This window comes from Procambarus clarkii, chromosome 38 (assembly GCF_040958095.1).
Source record: "Procambarus clarkii isolate CNS0578487 chromosome 38, FALCON_Pclarkii_2.0, whole genome shotgun sequence".
Lineage (NCBI taxonomy): Eukaryota > Metazoa > Arthropoda > Malacostraca > Decapoda > Cambaridae > Procambarus > Procambarus clarkii.
Window position 1 is genome coordinate 36,826,205 of NC_091187.1, and position 16,626 is coordinate 36,842,830.

Here is a 16,626-nt window from a genome sequence, read left to right on the forward strand (position 1 = left end):
CATACCCGGGATTGGCCAGAAAGAGTTACGAGACGACAGGACAATGGTGCGTCTGTTGAGAAGTGCTGCTAGTGAGCGACTAGAGACTTCTGCCAGGGTGCTAGCTACCCCTGTATGTGACTATATGAGATCCCTGTCAGTGTGTTGCTGAAACCCTCTGCCAGTGTGTATCTGGAGAGTGGAGATGGGGTATTGGCACATCGTGAAGATACGTTGTGTGTGGACTGGCCCCATTGTGAAGGTGAACTCGCCAGTGGTTTGCCATTAGGAGTGGACGAAGTGTACCTGGTGTCACGGTAATCTCTCTAGGAAGAGACCGGCCGAAACAAGCAGTTAAAGTGAGCCGGTTCCTAGTTATCGACGATACCAGCGCCACCTGGACGGCTGTCGTTCCATATAAATAGAAGCCAGCCGCCACCATGATTCAGATTACTCCTGAGTGCTCTACTGCAAAGATCTGTTGGCATATCTCGGTGTGGTAACAGGTTTATGCAGTCTAGCTCATATTATTTTAGCACCATATTTTATTTGCACATTAACTTAACATAAATTTGATTGTTCATATTGTTTGTTTTGCACATGTTGTATTAGAGCCAAGCCTGGATATTATTTTTTGTTTTGTAATTTGTTTGTCATTTTTATTAAGTAAAATATTTTTAAATGTTTTTTCTGTCTTATCCTACAGTTACCTCAGTGAAGACAAATACCAGTCTTAACTTTTTTTTTGCTTTTTGTTTGTTATGTGACTGGCATTCTATCTGCCCTACCTACCTTGAGGCTACCTTGAGGTGCTTCCGGGGCTTAGTGTCCCCGCGGCCCGGTCGTCGACCAGGCCTCCTGGTTGCTGGACTGATCAACCAGGCTGTTAGACGCGGCTGCTCGCAGCCTGACGTATGAGTCACAGCCTGGTTGATCAGGTATCCTTTGGAGGTGCTTATCCAGTTCTCTCTTGAACACTGTGAGGGGTTTGCCAGTTATGCCCCTTATGTGTAGTGGAAGCGTGTTGAACAGTCTCGGGCCTCTGATGTTGATAGAGTTCTCTCTCAGAGTACCTGTTGCACCTCTGCTTTTCAACGGGGGTATTCTGCACGTCCTGCCATGTCTTCTGGTCTCATGTGGTGTTATTTCTGTGTGCAGGTTTGGGACCAGCCCCTCAATTATTTTCCACGTGTAAATTATTATGTATCTCTCCCGCCTGCGCTCAAGGGAGTACAGATTTAGGCTCTTTAGTCGGTCCCAGTAATTTAGATGTTTTACTGAGTGGATTCTAGCAGTAAAGGATCTCTGCACGCTCTCTAGGTCAGCAATTTCTCCAGCATTGAAAGGGGCTGTCATTGTGCAGCAGTACTCCACTCTAGATAGCACAAGCGTTTTGAAAAGTATCATCATCGGTATAGCATCTCTAGTGTGAAAAGTTCTTGTTATCCAACCTGTCATTTTTCTTGCAGTTGTGACGGCTACTTTATTGTGTTCTTTAAAGGTAAGGTCTTCCGACATGAGTACACCCAGGTCCTTTACATTGCCTTTTCGTTCTATGTTATGATTTGCCTGCGTTTTGTACGTGGTTTCTGTTTTTATATTTTCAATTTTTCCGTAGCGCATGAGCTGAAACTTATCCTCGTTGAATACCATATTATTTTCTGTAGCCCATAGAAAGACCTGATCTACATCTGATTGGAGGTTTGCCGTGTCCTCTATGTTGCCAACTCTCATGAAAATCCTAGTGTCATCTGCAAAGGATGATACAGTGCTATAGGTTGTGTTCTGGTCTATGTCCGATATGAGGATGAGAAAAAGTACTGGAGCAAGCACAGTACCCTGGGGGACTGAGCTCTTCACGGTTGATGGGCTGGATTTTATTTTGTTGGCTATTACACATTGGGTTCTGTCAGTCAGGAAATTGTAGATCCATCTGCCTATTTTCCCGGTAATTCCTTTTGAACGCATTTTATGTGCAATAACACCATGGTCACATTTATCAAAAGCTTTTGCGAAATCTGTGTAAATTACATCAGCGTTTTGTTTGTCTTCCATAGCATCTAATGCCATATCATAGTGGTCCAGCAACTGCGACAGGCAAGAGCGCCCTGTTCTGAAACCATGTTGTCCGGGGTTATGGAGATGCTGTGATTCCATGTATTTTGTGATCTTACTTCTTAGCACTCTCTCAAAAATTTTTATGATGTGCGATGTTAGTGCTATCGGTCTGTAATTTTTTGCCTCTGCCTTATTTCCTCCTTTATGGAGTGGTGCTATCTCTGCTGTTTTTAGTATGTCAGGGATAACGCCAGTATCTAGACTTTGTCTCCACAGAATGTGAAGGGCCTGCGATAGTGGTTTTTTACAGTTCTTGATGAATATGGAGTTCCAAGAATCCGGGCCTGGTGCAGAGTGCATAGACATACTGTTTATGGCTTCTTCAAAATCTAGTGGGGATAGGGCGACGTCTGATATGTGATTTGATGTTGGTATCATATCCATGAAAAATTCATTTGGGTTATCAATCTTTAGTGCATTTAATGGCTCACTGAAAACAGAGTCGTACTGCTTCCTCAGTAACTCGCTCATTTCTTTGTTGTCATCTGTGAAAGTTCCATCTCCCTTTCGCAGGGGCCCGATACTAGATGTGGTTTTTGATCTTGATTTTGCATAGGAGAAAAAATATTTCGGATTTCTCTCTATTTCACTGATGGCATTTTGCTCTCTTTGCCTCTCCTGGGTTTTGTATGATTCTTGTAGCTTGAGTTCAATTGTTTCTATTTCTCTACCTAACCTTCTTCGCCGTTCTTGAGATAGGGTGCGACTCTCAAGTTGTTCCGCGATTCGTTTTCTTCGCCTATATAGGGAACGACGTTCCCGTTCCAATCTGCATCTCTTTCTCTTTTTTCTTAGGGGTATGCGGTTTGAACATATTTCTAGTGCTACTGAGCTTATTTTTTCCAGGCACTGGTTCAGGTTTGCATTTCCTAGCTGTTCTTCCCAGTTTATTTCTGTGAAGTCCTGGTTTATTTGCTCCCAGTTTATCCGTTTATTATTGAAGTTGAATTTGCTGAAATCTCCTCCACCGGGAATCTGGACTGGTTTTGAAGGTCCATTTCCCATGGTTGTCAGAACTTCAATTAAGTTGTGATCTGAGTAACAGGTATTTGTAATCATTATGTTCCCGATCAACTCATTATTATTAGTGAAAATGAGGTCCAGCGTGTTCTCCTTCCTAGTTGGTTCTACTATTTGCTGGTTTAAGGCAAACCTATCGCACATCCGTAGCAGGTCATTTGCATGTGCCTGCTCATTTAGGCTACTTCCTGGTATTCTTTCTGATATTACTGTATTAGCCAGGTGCTTCCATTTCAGGTGCCGTAGGTTGAAGTCCCCAAGCAGGATGATGTTCGGAGCTGGATTTGTGAGGTTTTCCAAGCAGTGCTCTATTTTCATTAGTTGGTCTTTAAACTGCTGAGGGTTTGCCTCCGGTGACTTATATACAAGGACAACAACTACATTTAGGATCTCTATTTTGACTATCAGCACTTCCACCATATCATTTGAGGTGTTTAGCAGCTCAGTACAGATGAGTGTGTCTTTGATGTAGAGGCTGACCCCACCCTAAAGCCGGTGTTTCCTATCACATCTGAAGAGATTTGAAGCCCTAGAGAGACTACACTAACATCCATTTTTCTCGTCATACTGGAAAATGGATTCGCCAGGATTCCAAGAACACTGCTGATGTATTGTGTCCTGAGTGAAAGACACTATTGTAAATACGTGTAGTAATACTTTATTATAATATATATATAGTGGTGAAGGTATTTATATATTGGTGAAGGTGTAAGTGTGTATTGTTCATCCACTCCCCCCCTTTATTCTTTGCACTACTACTTACCACAACCAGTACTTGAATGCTTATCACCAACTTGAGGTTGGATATAGATGAAGAGGTTATAACAGCAAGAACCCGGTTACTGGCCCAAAGTGGCAGTAACAGTAAATATTCGTAATAATGCAAATTGGACACTGGGATTCATTAATCGAAGCGTTAGTAACAAGACACCTGGTGTTGTTCTTCAGCTATATCTTGCTCTGGTTAGGCCCTATTTAGATTATGCAGTTCAGTTTTGGTCACCGTACTTTAGAATGGATATAAATTCACTTCGACGTGTCCAACGTAAGATGACAAAGTTAATCCTCCAAATTAGAAACCTGTCGTATGAAGAAAGATTAATAAAGCGTAAATTGCATTCACTGGAAAGGCGAAGAGTTAGGGGTGACATGATAGAGGCTTACAAGTGGATGAATGGACATAATAATGGAGATATTAATAGGGTATTAAAAGTATCAACATAAGACAGAACACAAAACAGTGGGGTATAAATTGGATAAGTTTGGATTTAGGAAAGACCTGGGTGAATACTGGTTCGGTAATAGGGTTGTTGATTTGTGGAGCCAATTACCGCGTAATGTGGTGGAGGTGGGGTCACCTTGTTTGTTTCAAATGTGGGTTGGACATGTATATGATTGGGATTGGGTTGTTTTAAATAGGAGATACCTCGTATGGGCCAATAGGCCTTCTGTAGTTACCTTTATTCGTATGTTCTTAAGTTGTAAAATAAATGCACTGTGGGTTAAATCTTTACATGTGGGTTTTACTGAACAACTCCTGATTATTTTACACTTATTAACTATGGGAACACACGATTACGTTACAAAATTGTTGAGAATGAGTGATACTCTTCACCAAACATAAACATGAGGGATGAATTGACTATTGGTCCCACACAAATCTTTCTTTAATGTCTACCAGGCGGGGTTTTGCTGCCCCAGCAACACGCTGCGACAAGCGGCAGCGTATCATGCAGCCAGAGGACAATGACGACAGTGTTCCCTCTACATCAGGTGTCCGTGGTAGGCCTACGATACGCAGAACAGCCTCATCTCCTTCCATACCTACACACAGCTCAAGCACAAGACGACGGAGCCGTGTTTTTGGTGCTCGTGGAGGTGTTGGCGCCAAAACCAAACCCACAGGTTTGCTTGTGTGGGAGGATTGTGACACATTACTCCCACAAATACCAACTTTTGAAGGTACCGATACTGGAATGACATCATTATTCCGTATACAGGTGACGATATGACTGAAATAGACTATTTCTTGGCATATATCGATAATGAATTCATGACCCATCTTGTGACTGAGACAAACAGATAAGCTCACAGCCTCAAAAACGCCGGCATTTTACCTGCCTCTCACCTGACACAATGGAAGGACTCCACAATTGACGAAATGTACGTGTTTCTCGCAGCGAACATGATGATGAAATACCACGAAACACGTCATCCAGGATTATTGGAGCAAAGACTGCCTTGTTCCATCCCCAGTGTTCAACAGATACATGTCACGTGATAGGTTCCTGTTGATTCTCAGGTGCCTGCTCTTTGAAAATAATGCAAATGAGGAAAGACACGACAGACTTTAGAAGGTGCGGAAGGTTTTCAGTGACATGAGAGGCAAGTTCTGTCACTATTTTGTACTAGGACAGAATGTAATGATTGATGAATCGCTTGTACTCTTCAAGGGGCGACTTGCGTTCAAGCAGTACATCCCATCAAAGCGGTACTGATTTGGACTAAAGTTTTTCATGCTATGCGACTGTGAAACTAGTATCGTCATGTACATGATTCTGTATTCAGGTGCAGACGTCGACATACCAGTTAAAGATCCACGCGGGTTCTCCGGCAGTGTCGTAAAAACCCTCATGGAACCGTTGCTGAACAGGGGGCATATCCTGTTCACCGACAACTACTATACAAGGCCTTTGTTGACCAGATACCTCCTTGCCCACAACACTGGCATATGTGGCACTGTGAAGGCCCACAGGAGGGAAATGCCAGTGTCTGGCATTGGTATTTCAGTGGGTGATTGCCGGTTGCGTAAGTGTGACAATACGTTATCAGTGCGGTGGAGGGACAGATGTAAGGTGAATATGCTGACAACAATTCACACTGATGCCATGTTGGACAGTGGCAAAGTCCACTTTCAAGTGCGCTTCCCCATGTATAAACCAGACTGTGTCATAGACTATAACGTGAACATGCGCCTCATCGATAAATGAGACATGATGCTTGGTGCAGTGGAGTGCGTGTGCAAGTCTGTGAAGTGGACGAAAAAGTTCTCCCACCTAATAGATGTTGCAGTGCTCAACTGCTTCAATATGTACCTGGTAAAATCTGGCAGGGAACCGTCAATACGTACATTCAGTGCTGGTGTTGTGTCACAGCTGCTAGTAAAGTATGGCAAGGAGGGCTCCGTTGCACTGTGTGGGGTGCAAGCAACATTGCCACACACAGCTCCAGACAAACTGTGGGATAACGAGAACTTCGGAGTACACATGCTCGAGTATATGCCAGGCTCAGCATCACGGGAGAAGGGTAAACATGCGTGTATAGTATGCAGGAACACTACCCGCAGAGAACAAAAGCGAAGATGCATCAGTACCTGGTGCGTGGAGTGAAAGGTGCCACTGTGCCCCGTTGGCTGTTTCGCAGCATATCACACATTCACAGAGTACTGAATGTGTTTATGGTGTATGTATATAGTGTGTGATACTGTATAGTGTGTATACAGAGTGTAAATATAAATATATTATCATGATACATTGCAAATATGTGCAGGATAAGTGAACACTTTTGTGATGCACGTAACAGTGTTTACGAACAGTACAGATGTTCTACTGCCGTAATATAGTGTACTTGCTCATTATACATAGGATTGGCATGTAAAAACAAATAAATTATATTTGGAACTATGCACAAAAAATTAAAAAAATATATATTCGCGGCAGCGCGCACATCCTGCCCCGGGAGTGTACGCAATGGGCAAACGGGGAATGATGACGTCAAGCACCAACTTACGGACCCCATAGCAGCCAAAGTACAATTTAGAATTTCTGTTACTATACCAATATTCAGGGAAGTGTTTTTGACACTTTGAAAACAAAAAATAATTTTGTCCAGAGAATTTATTTCGTGCGCACTGGTTGCCATATTTGGAAGCCGAGCAGTTGAGGGGTTAAACTTTAAGTACATCAGTGTCTCCAGCCCATACATGTCTGTTTCTATTGCTTACCCTTATCCAGCTTGTCTTATTACCATATGATATTACTGTACTACAATCTTAAGAGATTACTGAATTTTTAATTTGATTAATTATCTGTATCCTATTTATTAATTATTTTGAATCCGAATCTATATATTTATTCATAATCTTAATTTAATTGTCTAATTCTCATTTTGTTTTCCTCTCTTTTTTTTTGGCCTGTTTATATTGCATAGACTTGCCCAGCTTGTAATATTACCATATGATTTATGGTAATATTACCATATTACCAATATTATTCTAATTCTTAACTTAGCTAATTATTTGTATTCTAGTAGATTAATTATTTGAATCTCAATTTGTTTACTTATGAAATCTTAATTTGATTAATTATCTAACTTCCCAGTTCTATTGTTTATTATTTTTAATATTATATCTGCTAAATTTTATTACTTAATTATCTCCTGAATAATATTTGCAATCACTTCTCTACTCTTGCATTTTTTTTTCAAATACAGTGCATTCTCACGCTAACGAACTCCATTCTAATGAATTTCCAGTCTGAACGAATTGCATTCGGCGCTAAATGTTCAGTGGAACATACAAATGTTCATTTGTGTTGTTCCACTGATGGTGATGGCCTAGTCCGGCATGGCAGGGCAGGTGAGAGCTGTGTACTGTAGTACACAGCTCTCACCTGCACAGCCAATAGTGTAGTATGATATATTTATATAATAAAATATGTGAACTATCGTTATACTCAAAAGTATCATATACATAGTGATTCAATTATTATGTTCATTAACCACTGCACTGCTCTGCATTAAAATATGACACCCCTGTGGTGTGTCAAAAATAAATTCTTTCCCAAAATTTTTTGTTTCTTCTTATATTGTTAATTAAAATGAAGCCTCTGATTACGGGAAACATAAAAAAAAATATTGTATGTGACATACTTTAGCTGTGATGGAGCTGGGAAGTTGAGCAAATTACGGGTGCTGAGCGATGGAGTGCTCGGGGTCACTTGACCCCGTCACCCCATAGGACAGCAGTTACCGTGAAAATAAAGTTTCATAATTACTGTATTTTGATGTTTCTAATTCGTTTTTTCTCTGCTTTTTGCTGTAATATATTTTCAAAAGTGTGTAATTTGTGGAATTTGTATAGTTCAATGTGTGGAACATTTCTTTGCTCAAAATTATGGGGCTCATGTATGTGACATATATATATTATATATTCTACGATAAATCAGTGTTTTTGCTGTTATTACTATATATACATACATTGTATATACCTATCTACATATGTGTTCACTATAACGAACCACTAAGTTGGTATTGTGAGCTCAAAAAACAAAAGAGGGCTGCCACACCCAGCCAGCCCTCACTCCTTCAACACCATACTCACCAACATTCCTCCTCCCACAATACTTATTGTGGGAGGAGGAAGTCGCACAGTAAACGATGCTAGGAAACAACGCTACCTCCCTCACCAAAATGGCTTCTCTCAACATACTACTTTTGCTGTTATTACACTACCTTGGTTACCTTGAGGTTACCTTGAGGTGCTTCCGGGGCTTAGTGTCCCCGCGGCCCGGTCGTCGACCAGGCCTCCTGGTTGCTGAACTGATGAACCAGGCTGTTAGACGCGGCTGCTCGCAGCCTGACGTATGCGTCACAGCCTGGTTGATCAGGTATCCTTTGGAGGTGCTTATCCAGTTCTCTCTTGAACACTGTGAGGGGTCGGCCAGTTATGCCCCTTATGTGTAGTGGAAGTGTGTTGAACAGTCTCGGGCCTCTGATGTTGACAGAGTTCTCTCTCAGAGTACCTGTTGCACCTCTGCTTTTCAACCGGGGTATTCTGCACATCCTGCCATGTCTTCTTGTCTCATGAGATGTTATTTCTGTGTGCAGGTTTGGGACCAGCCCCTCTAATATTTTCCACGTGTAAATTATTATGTACCTCTCCCGCCTGCGCTCAAGGGAGTACAGTTTTAGGCTCTTTAGTCGGTCCCAATAGTTTAGGTGTTTTACTGAGTGGATTCTAGCAGTCAAGGATCTCTGCACGCTCTCCAGGTCAGCAATTTCTCCAGCTTTGAAAGGGGCTGTCATTGTGCAGCAGTACTCCACTCTAGAGAGCACAAGCGTTTTGAAAAGTATCATCATCGGTATAGCATCTCTAGTGTGAAAAGTTCTTGTTATCCAACCTGTCATTTTTCTTGCAGTTGTGACGGCTACTTTATTGTGTTCTTTAAAGGTAAGGTCTTCCGACATGAGTACACCCAGATCCTTTACATTGCCTTTTCGTTCTATGTTATGATTTGCCTGAGTTTTGTACGTGGTTTCTGTTTTTATATTTTCAATTTTTCCGTAGCGCATGAGCTGGAACTTATCCTCGTTAAACACCATATTATTTTCTGTAGCCCATAGAAAGACCTGATCTACATCTGATTGGAGGTTTGCCGTGTCCTCTATGTTGCCTACTCTCATGAAAATCCTAGTGTCATCTGCAAAGGATGATACACTCTATACATACACGTTATATATAAGTACTCCATCTGTGTTCACCATAGCAAACCACTAAGTTGGTATGGTGAGTTCAAAAAACAAGCCAGCCCTGCCACACCTCAACCATTTCTCGCACTTTCTTAGTCAATATTGACTTGAACATTATTTAATACGTGCATATGTGACATACTAAACATACTAGTTTACCTTGAAAAGCTTCATAGAAAACACTGACCTTACCTAACCTTCTTAGTATGTTAAGATAAGCATCTTATTGCTTCGTAATTACAATTATTACTTAACCTATACCTATAATAGGTTATATAAACATGTTATATAAAAGTATCTACACGTTTTGTTCACCGTAACAACAACTAAGCTGATATGATGTCCAAACAACATAATGGCAACAAAAAACTGCTTGACAAGTCACACAGCAGAAGATGCTACCTTCCTCACCAAAATGGTTCCTCCCATTATACTCTTTTGCTGTTATACACTATATACACACGTTATATTTAAGTATATACATTTGTGTTCACCATAACGAACCACTAAGCTGGTATGATGAGTGCAGACAATACCATGTTGCCACACAACCAGCAGACAACGCCTCCTCTCCCTCCCTCCTCACCAAGATTACTCCTTCCACCATACTACTCACATCGCTAATTCTCACCACAATCCTGCTATTATCAGAATCCTGGTCACTATATCCTGTAAATGAATAATTTTCCACGTGGTTTTTATTTTCTAAGGAACCTTAGAAGTCGTTTATAGATTCTTACATGGATGAAATAATGGCAGTGTGCTGTGGCTAGTGCTGTGAACATCTTGAACAGCATTGATTCACTGATATCTGAACATTGTACAGTCTCTATCACAGTCAGGCTCTTCTGTAATACTATCATGGCTAAATAATACCAGTTATATATATATTTTAACATTTTTAGGTGATGCTGTGGTAACAAGCTGAACAAAAGTGCATTTAGCCAGCCTTAGTTGCTCACTCAGTACTGAGGCTCTCATACCCGGAATGTTGCCCATGATTTTTTTTTATATGGCGTCTGTTTACGAAAGCCCCGAGGAAGCTGATGTCAATCCCATGTAGCAGCGAGAGCTTTGAATGCTACGCTATACCTACGAGCGCCCTTAGACGCCTTGCGCACCACCAATCTAGAGTCTCAAGGTGCATTGTGCAGTGCAGTGCTTAAACAATAAAAAAATATTTATGCTGTTATTACACTATATGCACATATTATACAAAAGTATCTACATTTGTGCTCACCATAACGAATACTATCATCACAAATAATGGGAGTTACATATATATTTTGACATTTTTAGGCGATGCTGTGATCACAAGTTTAACCCGTACACCAGGTGTACACCTGGTGCCGCTGAGACGAAACAGCGACATCACGGCGAGGAATCGTTGCACACCGTGGACCAGGAGCTGAAGCCTGTCTACACAAAGTACGGGTGCTACGTGAACGTGAGGTAAAATCACGTGAACATGAGGGTCTTGATTCCTCATGTGGTGCCATGCGGCGGCGCTTGGCTGGGCGAGACGCTGCTGACGCGACAAAATTTTGCTTGGTACAGTAACACCACTGGCACAAGCGACAGGCGTGGTAATACTATGCTCTGAATCCACTTCATTAAAACCAGAAAGAGAGTCACCTTCCTCTGACTCGTGGCCCAAAATATCCTCATACTCTAAATAAGCACAAGAACTGTGTGGTCGTGGGTGAATTGGAGTAGACACTGGGCGAGCCGGCACTGGTAAGCATGTAGGCCTCGCCATGGGAGGAGACTGTATCTCATATTCACTGTCTGTGCTACTATGATCGGTCATTTGTGTGTAGTCCTTATCAATGTCAGAGTCATCAAAATCACTTTCCTCATCATCAGAAAAAAAAATCACTAGTTATTTGCTCTTGGGTAAGTGATCGCGTGGTGCGTGCCTCGGAGGCATTTGGCCATGCGCTCGCCATGGTGACTGCTGGGTAACTGAGGCCTCCCATACATTAGTGGCGAGAGCTGGATTTTTGTACAAAATGGCGGCTGTGTTCTATAGCCCCTGGACAGGGTATGGCCCCCCCCTACCCCACTGGCCATTCAAATGTTATGTGATACTCCATCACGTCATATGATGTGTTGCGCACTTTTGCGTAACTTACTCAACACGTAATATGACATGTTGTGCAGTTTAACAGTTAATACATTTACCATCACTAGTTAATGACAACATCATAATTAAGGGACCCAGTGCATGTGGAGGCTTTTCCAAATATGAAAAAGAGTGAAAAATTTCTAAAAATCTTCTTTTATTTGGCATCAGTGTCATGAAAATTTCATCCCAATATGTTAAAAAATTAATTTTTTACAATTTATTTTTTTATAAATGCGTGCGCATCTGGCGGCAACCTGTTCTGATAACAACAATAACACATCCTATTATCTGGAAATCAGGAATAAAGAGATGCAAGCACCTGTCCGACACACAAAGATAATGAGTAGTAGTAAAGAGGGTCGACAAAGTGGATATGCCACTGGTGTCACCTAAAGGGCCAGATTTCACACATAATAATGAGTTAGTATGTTATTATGCTGTATTCTACTATGTATCATATAAATGCATTACCCAATGGAAATATTTCTTATGCCCCTTTATACAAAAAGACGACAACTACTTTTTTTTTTTTTTTTTTTTTTTCTCTTTTGTTTCTATGTGGATTTTGTTGTGACTTCTACATCTTGGAGAATACATACCCGGCACTAACCATGTGAAGTTTGAACAAAATTGGTCAACATGCTAATCATCCACACATGGCTAAAGTTGTGACTTTGATTATTTTTGGCAGATTTATTTGCAGAGTTCAAACACTATTCTCTTTGTCCATTTAGCTTGCAATCATGAATGAGGACCAGATGAGAGCCTTATCACTAATAAATGGGTAATAAAGTTATTGCAATATATATATATATATATATATATATATATATATATATATATATATATATATATATATATATATATATATATATATATATATATATATATATATATATATATATATGTGTGTGTGTGTGTTTCGTTATATCATAAGAATGAAGGTAACTGCAGAAGATCTATTGGCCCATATGAGGCCGTTCCTATTTATATCCACCCAATCTCATTTATTTATATGTCTAACCTACTGTTAGACAGTTAACCCTCAAACCACGCATATGATATATAAATGATATCAGTGACAAAACCGAAACCGCGCACATCATTTATATATGATTTCATGTCTAGCGCTATAATTTAAATGCCCCGCCTGGGATAGGGGCAGCTATAGTACAGCCACGATTGATAGTTGCCAGATGCCACCTAGAAAAAAAATCCAGGCCAACATTCTTGGGTGTTACAGCGCCAGTATTGAGCAAGCCACCAAGGCTGGCGCACGCAGCACGAGCTCACAGCACCACTGTTCAGCTTGTGACCACAGCATCCCCTACAAATGCCATAATATATATGATACTGCTATTATTTAGCAGTGATAGTATTACTGAAGCCCCCTGACTGTGATAAAACTGACCAGGATTCTGATAATAGCAGGATTGTGGTGATATTTAGCGCTGTGCTCCATGGAGGGAGGAGTTAGGCTGTGGAGGGAGGGTTGTGGCGTAGTCTTCTGACTGTGTGTGGCTACCATTTATTGACTGCACTCACTATACCAGCTTACTGGTTCGCTATGGTGAACACAAATGTAGATACTTATATATAACGTGTGTATAGTGTGAGATAACGGCGAGAGGAGTAGGTTGGGAGCCGCCATTTTGGCGAGGGAGGAGCGTCGTCTGCACGACTTGGCATGTTGTTTACTGATGGCCACTATGGTCTTTGGGCACCATACCAGCTTATTTGTACAGGTATGGTGAATAAAACAGGTAGATACTTATATATAATGTGTGTATATAGCGTAATAACACCACAAACAATATTGTTGGAGGAGAAATATTAGTGCATCTGGCCTTGAGGGCGGCCGCCGATCAGCTGACTGTGTGAGTAGCTACGTCTTTGTGCCTTTACTCACCATACAAGCTTAGTTGTACAGTTATGGTGAACAAAACATGTAAATACGTATATATAACGTCTGTGTATAGTGAATAAATGCAAAAACAGTATTGTGGGAGGAGAATGAGGGGGAGTGAGGTGTTGTTGAAGGAGGGAGTGGCAGCGAGTGTCTCGCTGGTGTTTGGCGGTCACTCCTCGTTGCTTTTTGACTCACAAGACCAACTTAGTAGTTCGTCATGGTGTACAAAACATGCAGATACTTATACATAACCTGTGTATATAGTGTAACAACAGCAAAACTATTTGTTTATTGTTTTATGAACATAATAATTGAATCACTAATATGCACACCATAATTTTGAGTACAACGATGGTTCACACATTTTATTATATAAATATACCACAATTCACTGTATGGAATAATATTACTGTAAAAAAACTAAGAAAAAATCAATCAGAGACATTGAAATAATTAGGTAATAATATATTTGTGGCAACTGCCGTCTGACAGCTCGGGAGGAGAAGACCTCGTCTGGCGAAGGCTCTGCCAACGCCCCTTTTTTGCCACACTTCCCTACCCTATTGCGGCTAAAATATGCCACCTACGATTTTTTTTTTGTTTTTCCGTGATCAGGGAACAAAAATGAACACTTCTATAAGACGAAAGAATTTTTTGGATTTTTTTTTGTTGCACCTGTGGGTGTGAATTCCATTTGGGCCCCTAGCAGTTTGAGGGTTAAGGGGCCCAGTGTCTGTTTTTCAATTATCCCTATATTTTTTTTTGGGGGGGGGGGGGGAGGGGAGCGAAATTTTTCATGACTTCATTTCAACACATATTGACCTACAACTTTTACATATTCGAGTACAAATGCCGAGCAATCTTAATTATAACCTAAAAGATATGTCATAAATTAGAAGTACTATATTCATTGTCGAGAACTTTAAATGCCTTTTTCTCTGTGAAAAACATTTTCATCTTTGAGACTTAATAAAAAATTCAGTTTCTGACCGATTCTCATCATTTTTACAGATTATGTGCAAAGTTCTTAGTGATAAGGTTCCTAGTGAATCCTAGAAATATTTTGCGTATAAATTTGGCACATATTTGGATGGCCCCACTCAAAAAATGTTTTACAGTAAACTATACTCCAAAACAATAATTTTCTCATTAGCAATTGAACGTTGTAAGCCATTCTGAGATCATAATGAATAAAATAACAATTGGTGACATTGTAAAATATTTATAGCAATATGATATTGTGATTTTTTTGTTTACTTTTTTCGTTCATGTTGTGATGTTGATTTATAAGGAACAATTGGAGCATGTGCCATGAGGATTATGCACAAAACAAATTGAGTGTGTATAAGGAAGTTTTGGTGCCCATGCACCAGGCCCCTTAATACGCTCACCATCACTGGTTGATGACAACACCAACATTAATACACTCACAATCACTGGTTATTGACATCAACATAATAAACACACACACTGGTAGTACAGTAAGAATAAAATTGTCCTTACCATCATTAATGGACAGAAGTTGTGTTTGCTATCGTCCTGGGTAGCCGAGCAGAGACTGGAAGCAGTATTACCTATTAGGGCAAAATAAAACAAATTTAAGGTTTCTATGACTAAAATTTTCCTACCAAAACACAGTAAATATTTATAAAAATTTAATATTTTTTTTTTAGGTATTGTGCTTTGAGCAGGAGTAAGGAGGGTGGGCAGGAGTAAGGAGGGTGGGCAGGAGTAAGGAGGGTGGGCAGGAGTAAGGAGGGTGGGCAGGAGTAAGGAGGGTGGGCAGGAGTAAGGAGGGTGGGCAAGAGTAAGGAGGGTGGGCAGGAGTAAGGAGGGTGGGCAGGAGTAAGGAGGGTGGGCAAGAGTAAGGAAGGTGGGGCAGGAGTAAGGAGGGTGGGCAGGAGTAAGGAGGGTGGGTAGGAGTAAGGAGGAGGATACGCAGGAGTAAGGAGGGTGGGCAGGAGTAAGGAGGGTGGGCAGGAGTAAGGAGGGTGGGCAGGAGTAAGGAGGGTGGGCAGGAGTAAGGAGGAGGATACGCAGGAGTAAGGAGGGTGGGCAGGAGTAAGGAGGGTGGGCAGGAGTAAGGAGGGTAAGGAAGGTAAGGAGGGCAAGGAGGGACCCTGTCTAACAGAGAGGGATGGAAGGAGGGAGTCAAGCAGGGAGGCTGGTAGGGGGAAGGGGTGGGTAGGCAAGCAGGGAGGCTGGTAGGGGGGAAGGGTGGGTAGGCAAGCAGGGAGGCTGGTAGGGGGGGAGGGTGGGTAGGCAAGCAGGGAGGCTGGTAGGGGGGAGGGGTGGGTAGGCAAGCAGGGAGGCTGGTAGGGGGGAGGGGTGGGTAGGCAAGCAGGGAGGCTGGTAGGGGGGAGGGGTGGGTAGGCAAGCAGGGAGGCTGGTAGGGGGGAGGGGTGGGTAGGCAAGCAGGGAGGCTGGTAGGGGGGAGGGGTGGGTAGGCAAGCAGGGAGGCTGGTAGGGGGGAGGGGTGGATAGGCAAGCAGGGAGGCTGGTAGGGGGGGAGGGTGGGTAGGCAAGCAGGGAGGCTGGTAGGGGGGAGGGGTGGGTAGGCAAGCAGGGAGGCTGGTAGGGGGGAGGGTGGGTAGGCAAGCAGGGAGGCTGGTAGGGGGGAGGGGTGGGTAGGCAAGCAGGGAGGCTGGAGTGGGTGTAATAGGAGCGGGTGTGATGGGTGTCCACCCACCTGCAAACCTGCTCCTCCACCCATCTGCCAACCATCAAACCCTTCTTCCTGCCATCCGTTCATCCAGCCCACTTTCCTGCCAGCCATCCAGCCCACCCGCTCACCCACCTGTCTGCCCGCCCACTTGCTCTGCCCACTTTCCTGCCAACCATCCAGCCCACCCACTCACCCACCTTCCTGCCAGGCAGCTACCCACCCAGCTCACCCACCCATCTGCCCACCCACTTGCCCTGCCCACCTTCCTGCCAGGCAGCT

General features: G+C 42.3%; 1 protein-coding gene across 1 annotated transcript in view; it reads right to left on the reverse strand.

Annotated features, from left to right (window-relative positions):
* LOC138372424 (tripartite motif-containing protein 59-like) overlaps positions 1-16,626 on the reverse strand; it is a 60,017-nt gene that overhangs the window by 38,168 nt on the left and 5,223 nt on the right. The window contains exon 2 of the mRNA XM_069337912.1: positions 15,186-15,256. Within this exon, the coding sequence (XP_069194013.1) occupies positions 15,186-15,191 (6 nt within the window). The 5' untranslated portion in view covers positions 15,192-15,256. The remainder of the gene's footprint in view (positions 1-15,185; positions 15,257-16,626) is intronic.